General features: G+C 42.1%; 1 protein-coding gene across 1 annotated transcript in view; it reads right to left on the bottom strand.

Annotated features, from left to right (window-relative positions):
- Positions 1-4,665: 4,665 nt before the first annotated feature.
- The window catches only part of Dpp8 (dipeptidyl peptidase 8), a 106,319-nt gene continuing 103,604 nt past the window's right edge, over positions 4,666-7,380 (bottom strand). Inside the window, exon 21 of the mRNA XM_004628809.3 lies at positions 4,666-5,030. Coding sequence (XP_004628866.1) covers positions 4,908-5,030 — 123 coding nt within the window. The 3' untranslated portion in view covers positions 4,666-4,907. The remainder of the gene's footprint in view (positions 5,031-7,380) is intronic.

Raw genomic sequence — 7,380 nt, 5'->3', positions numbered from 1 at the left:
TTTTTTTTTTTTTTTTTTTTTTGCGGCGAGGAGGGGGAACAGGGTCTTGCTGTAGTTGAGGCTGGCTCCAAACTCATGGAGATCCTCCTGCCTCAGCTTTCCAAGTGCTGGGATTACAGGGCATGCCACCATGCCCAGCCTGCAATATAGCTTCAAAAAACCCAAAGAATTGTCAAAGAAGTGTCTGGGGAAAAAAAAAGACTACATTGAACTCCCTCAAAATTCCCTCCCGAGCAAGCAGAAAGCCCAGTCAATTCCAGGTGGCATTCACAAGAACCTCCTGGCTGCTCCAGGAAACCTGCTAATCGCTGGCTCCAGGCACCTTCTGCACCCAGGCTAGCTGCAGGCTGTCGGAGCCACCGGCAGGCACAGAGTGGCTCTCCATGCTCCTCCCTCAGGCTCGGGGGCAACCTGCTTGGCGTTCACACTAACCCCCAGGTGGCCTTCCTTTCACCACAGGCACACGGCCTTGTTCACGACTATCAATCACTCTACAGTTCCGAAGAACCAAGTCTATATGAATGGAGGAGGGGAGAAGGAACATTTAAATCAATTAATTTCAGCAGCATCTTTATTGCAACCAAGAACCTGTAATAAAATGCAACAAAACTAATGTTTCACTTTCCATGATTAAAAGCCATGTAGCTGAAAATGAGAACACCCATAAACTTACTGGACCGAGACATGCAGTTCATTTGTACAAGTCAGTGCTTCAAACAGCAGGCACTTATGCTCCAGAATGAGAGACCTCCACTCCAAAGTCGCTGAATACAACACAATCCTGTATCAGGGTTGTTTAAAAACAAACATACAAACAAGACTTTGCTCTCTCTCTCAGAGGGACTTGTGAACCTGGTACCTGGAGCCCAGCACCTTGCACTAGGCAGTTCTGGGCTGGAAGGTGGGCGGGTTAGGCTGGGAGCCAGGCAATCTCCTCACTCCTCTGTGCTGGGAACGGGCACTCACATCATCTCTTCATTTAGACAGGGCCATGGTCCTTTAAAAATGTATAAAATAGCTCTAAAATGGGCTCCTGGGCTTAAGCAAAGGCTCTACGCTATATCCCAATTCCCCACATTTAGTGTAATGATTTTAATTAACTTCAGAATATACTAATTAGAAGTACTGCTTCTTTAATAAGCATGCTTAGCATTTACTTTAGAATGGAAAAATTAACCATTTTATGTAGTTACCTTTAAAGTGTTTTACAGGAATATATTAATAAATACTTCTTTAAAAAATCTGCCTATATATCATTTAGTCACCATGTGGCAGGACATGTGGACAGCCTAGGACAAGCTGAATGCTAACTGGCTGCGAGACTGTGGGCATACTTCCTCCTCCTATCGTGGTCCTCCTCTAGTAAATGAGAATAACAGATTATATCAAAGACTTACTCCAGCTAGAAAACTCACGACTCTTCAATAATGAAAGATCTTATTGGGATCATTTTACCCCTAAAGAGAGAACAATGCTATACAACAATGGGATATATCTTCTGTAAGGAATACGAGTAATTTAAAAATTTAGCATCAGTATCTATATTTCATTCTGTTTCAAAGTAACACACACACTGTCATGTCACCTTCTCATGAGAGGCTGTGGAAAGGAACCAGGAATGGCCCACAGGGAAAAACCTTCATTCCAAGATGAACACCTCCTGCTGCTTTCAGAGTGAGAAGGGGCCAAGTGCTATACCAAGCCAATGGCTTTTCTGACTATTGTTTTAGGTTCTTATGAAATCAGTTCAGTGTAAAAAACATCTATTATTTTCTCACTCAAAGTCCATTCTCTAAGCAGAGTTTCTTTTTTTGTACTAGAGATTGAACTCGGGACCTTGCGCTTGCCAGGCTGGCCTTTATGCTGCTGTGCTATTTCTCCAGCCAAGGAAGAGTTTCTTAAAGTTAGTCCACAGGACACCTGATTTGGAATAACCAAAAAAGCTAATCAGAAATGCAATTTTCCAGAGCTTTTTGTAAAAGGGTCAGAGAAGGAAGAGAAATGGAAAAAGACATGTTATGTTCAGGCACAAATTCCGCATGATGAATGTGATCATTATGTATATCAAAAGTGTACCAATTTAAAAAAATGCAATTTTCTAGTCCATACCTAAATCAACCTAATCCATTCTTTTTTTTTTTTTTTTAATGGTTCTGAGACAGGCTCTTGTTATGCAGTTCAGGCTGGCCTTGGGCTCACTTTCTAGCCAGGCTGGTCTTGAACTTGCAATGATCCTCCTGCCTCAGCCTCCCGAGTACTGGGATTACAGGCCTGCTCCACCATGCCCAGCCCAAATTTCTAAGAGTACAAGATTGCAGACTGTATTTCTTTTAGTAAGCATCCCAGATCGATCTCTACAAAGGTCACTGCTCTATGAAGGTCAATAACTACATTTGTTGGTGGTTGTTCAACTATATCTAGTAAGCCTATAAATCCAGTTTGCTGCTTTGCCAGTGCTTTTCGGCTCTCATCAGACTGCTGCTACTTTGTCATTCTCTCGCCTTTACACCGTTACCCACAGTCAGGGCACCAACAATTCCAGTGTGGTTCCCACTGACGGTCAGTGGGCCGTCAGTGCTTTCCACGCTGGATGTAGAACAGCAAATTTGGACATCTTTTTGCAGGTGAATTCAGTTAGGTATTTTTCCCCTGGAGAAGTAGAACAGTATTTAAGTGAATTATAAAAAGAGCACCCCTGGTGACAGGAGAAAATAGACAAGATGCAAAAGAGAAGCACCTGTGAATTAAAAAGTATCTGATACTTTCTAAGGTTTGTTTTGATCATTCACAAGAGATGCTACATTGAAGAAAACCTAAATGGGTAAGAGGTTTCTGATGAGTAGCTGTCTAAAAGCTACTTTATATAATTTCTGCTTTGCATATAATTCATATAAGAACAGATCCCTGGAGGCCAACTATTTCAAAAATACCACCCTCAGCAGTCACATATCTACTAGAGTCATGAGGGAAAATACTTTCTTGGGGAAGAAAAGTTACCCAAATCAATTTAATTTAACAATGAAAAAATATAAACAAATCTTGGCATGAGAAAATACCATAAACATGAAAATCAATACATATGCAGACAACAAGGACAACTGCGGAATCTATAATACAGCATTAATACAGAGCCAGCAACCCCCTGCTTCCCAGCCACAGCAGCAGCAGGGCCCCCGACCCAGGCTCTGTGACTCGGTCCCAGTCCAGTGACCGACCCACACTGCGTTCTCCAGGAGAAGCGGGCTCTGAGAGGGGAGAAGCAAGCAGAGCCACTGCTCTTAGTGAGGCTCAAAGATACTGGCAGTGACTTTCCAAACACTGAGGCCTGTGATTAAAAGGACAAACCCAGAGCCATCTTCCTACCACTGGTTCTGAGGGACCCCATGTGGTACCTGAAGACTCTGCCAGCTGGCATTTGAATGGCAGCTGGCATTTGAAACCGAGGGACTCGCTTCACAGTAGAGTGCAAGAGCCAAACCAGAGAAATGTCACGGCCATCCGAGATGGGCTTTAAACATGGAAAAGGAGCTGGGGCTTACTAGGAATTAGATTATGGTAAAGAGCTTGTCCGAAAACTTACTTTAAGCTCACAATATCTAAATTATGTTCAATAATTTAAGAAGGATGAAGTTTAAATATGTGAGGTTTCAAAATTTAGGAGAAAAACATTTTAAAAATTGGAATTATATTGGGGGGCCAGGGAGATGGCTCAGTAGAGTAAGCGCTTCCCTGGCAAGCGCAAGGGCCTGAGTTCAAACGCCGGTTCCCGGAAAAAAAAAAAAAAATTGGAATTATAACTCTACGGACCTTTATTCCCCTGAATAATGTAAGTTTGCAGCTGGGTTAAAAGAGTTATTTCTTAATTCTGGTCTCAACTAATGTTCTAGCAGTTAAATTTCACTTCCCCAATGTGTTTCATGACTGCTCGTGTTGAAAACCCTTCTGCTTGGTTCCTAACCAGACCCTGCCAGCGCCTCTCCCTCCTTCCTCTCACCTGGTCCCCCACCCACGGGGATTTTCTTCCATCTCCCTAAAACCTTGGAGTGTTTTAATAAGGAAATACCAAATGGAGACTGGCCTATGTTTTCTGAATTTGAGTAAATCTATACTTTTTTCTTTTTCTAAAGGGTAAGGGGGATGACTTGCCTGCAAAATATTTAAGCTCTCTAATCATTTGATTAAATTTTTTCTGCCTGTAGTTATCAACATCATAAGACTAATTAAAATCCATGCTACATATACAGTTACTTGCCTTTATGAGAAAGGAAAAAACCCACTGTCGTATCATCAAAGAAAAGTGAGAAGTATTTATACTAGATACAATTTAAATTGGTTAAAAACTGGTCAGAGCCAAAGCATCTTCAGGAGGCCACTAAGTTACCCTTGAAAAATCATTAACTGGTTAAGTCAAAGGTTTATCAGTGATTAGTCTTAACATGCTGGACGTGTTCCAAGCAGTGAAGCAGGAGCTACTCATTACATTTAAGTGCTATCGAATCTGTAACTAGTCAAGAGATTCTGGAATGAACCAAACCAATCACTAATATATTTGAACAAACTCTGAAGTATACTGTAAAAATACACTAAGTCCATGAGATTTATAATGCTATTAAAAAGTGAAAATAGGGGAATATGGACATGTGGTGTTAATGTCTTATTTCTTTCAGTTATTTTTCATGGTATTGCTGGATCCCTTAGAAATGGGCATCACCCAATTGTGTATGTGTTTAAGGTATCTGATTCCTCTTCACAAGCTGCAGCAGATGCCTGTATGGCACCAAATTAATTTTCAAAAGATGTTATGTGACAGGTACCAAGATGTGACGATAGATTCCATTTTGTCTGTCACCGAAACCTCCTCATTTGGTTAACAGCCAGTGTGTACCCGAGTTCTATACAGGACAAAGTTATATCACTTTCAGAGCAGCAATACGTGATCCAAGGTTTTCTTGAAGGTAGTGCAAAAGATGCAGTTCATAATGTTCTCCAGATTCAGGAACTCTGATGCTGTGTCTCTCCTGAGGATAGATCTTAACAAGAAGGAAAAAAGAAAGAAAAATTTGTAGTACATGTCTTTAAACCTTTCTGGGGATTTTTTTTTTTTTTTTTAATTTAATTTTTTTTTTTTTTTTTTTTTTTTTTTTTTTTTTTTTTGCAGAACCGGGGATTGAACTCAGGCCCTTGCACTTGCCAGGGAAGCACTTGTTCTACTGGGCTGTCTCCCCGGCCCCTCTGGGGATTTTTTTTCCCCCTCTGGGGATTTTTAAATGACATTCATAATACAGAGCACAGCCTCTCCCAAAATCTTACATGCTATCTCCTCTCTGAAGGCCCCAACCTCCTCTTGCTGTGCCTTATATCCCGCCCCATAGGGCTTCAGAAAGTACCTTTGTGAACATCAACCGCTCAATGCTCAAGTGTGGCCTGCAGACTTCAAAGGGTCTTCAGAACTCCTTCAAGGGGTCCCTCAGGCCACTCAGAACAATACCAAGCCTCCATTTGCCTTCCCTGGTCATCATCACACTCGCTTTACTCACCACACTGCAAGACGATGCAACTCAACTCAAGAACGAAGGCAGTGACACTGACGTGCATAGAAGCCAAGGCCTTCTTTACCACCACACATGGGCAGAAGGAAGAAAAATGCCAGTTTTGCCCAAGTAGCAGTAAAACTTCAGAATTTTAGAAAGCTGTAATCCTCCAGTGTTGAACTGGGCAACAGCACGCAGCAGAGCCCACAGCAGCGCATCCTGAGGAACAGCACATTCATGGCCAAGCGCAGGCCGACATGGCACTGTATCCTCTCCCCAAGGGAGGGGCTGGCAACTGTGACTACCCAGACTGCGGTACGTGGTGAACATTTTCTCAAAAATGAGGGAAAGAAGCGAGTCACCTCGGAGACCCAACAGCATCTGTTTGCCAATGATACTGAGCTTTTGAATAAAAGTTTCAATTTGTGTAGCTCACATCTACTGCTGTATCTAATAAGCTTCCTTGTCCTTAGCATTCTGATGAGATCAGTGATGGTATCACTATACAGAACTTAAACAATATCATATAATGAAAAAAAATTATATAATGACTAGAGTCAACATTTGAAAACTGACATGACACAAAGAACCAGTATTTTTCAGAAGGGTAAAAAAGACCTATTTGATATAGAAAATTTAATAAATACTTAATGTACAAAAGTTTACAGAGGGGCTGGTGAGATGGCTCAGTGGTCTAAAGCACCTACTTAGAAAAAGCTTAGCAAAGCAAAAGGACCACAGTTCAATCCCCCAGCACCACATGCCAGCCAGCCCCGCCCCCTGGTGGGCTGAACTGGCCACACACACACACACACACACACACACATAAATAAATAAAATTAAAAACAAAACAAAACAAAACAAAAGTTTACAGAGATGGCTTCAGATTTCCCAGAAATTAAGCTTAAGAAGGTATCACTCGTCTAGATTTGGAATAGTGGCAAAGAATGTCCACAATTATCTGAAAAGGCTACAGAGAACATCCCATCCCATTTCTTAACTATATATTGTGTGTGAGGCCAAATTTTTCTTCAAATACTGTAGCAAAAACAATATATCACAAAGGGTTGAATGTAGGAAGAAATATGTACTCCATGGTAGCTTCAAACTCATAATCCTTCTGCCACAGCCTCCCAAGTAGCTGGGATGACAAATGCATGCCAGGGCTGGGGAGCTAACTCTGGTCTAAGTGCCTGCCTGGTAAGCACAAGGACCCAAGTTTGATCCCAGGTATCACATGCTGTGCTGACCCTGGAACTCTGGGCACACTAAGCTGGCCAATGAAACCGGGCATGGTGGTGCAAGCCTATAATCCCAGTGCTGGGGAGGAGACAGGAGGATCACTATGAGTTCAAGCTACAAAGCAAGACCCTGTGTCAACTAACTAACTAACTAACTAACTTTAAAAAATGCGTGCCAGTATACTAGTAATACTGAAAATGTTTCTCAATTTTACCACCTTACACGAAACTTTTGAGATGGGGTCTCACATTAGCCTTGAACTTGTGAGTACAAGTGATCCTCCTGCCTCAGCCTCCTTAGTAATTGGGGCAACAGGTACGTGTCACCACACCTGGTGAGAAATGCTGACAGACACAATCCACATAAAAAAGCTCTTTGGTATGTAAAAGGGTCCTCAGACAAAAAAATCTTTTTTTTGGTACTGGAAGTCAAACTCAGAACCTTGTACTTGCCAGGCAGGCACTTGTGCTACAAAAGTTTTGAAAAACAAGTCTTGAAAATTGTTGAGGGGGCTGGAGAGATGGCTCAGTGGTCTAAAGCACCTACTTGGAACAAGCTTGGCAAAGCACAGGGACCGCGGTTCGATTCCCCAGCACCACATGCCAGC

The sequence above is a fragment of the Octodon degus genome, unplaced genomic scaffold (genome assembly GCF_000260255.1).
Source record: "Octodon degus isolate 3935 unplaced genomic scaffold, OctDeg1.0 scaffold00026, whole genome shotgun sequence".
NCBI classification, from domain to species: Eukaryota; Metazoa; Chordata; class Mammalia; order Rodentia; family Octodontidae; genus Octodon; species Octodon degus.
Note: the sequence above shows the minus strand (reverse complement) of the source record. Positions and strands in the feature narration are given on the sequence as shown.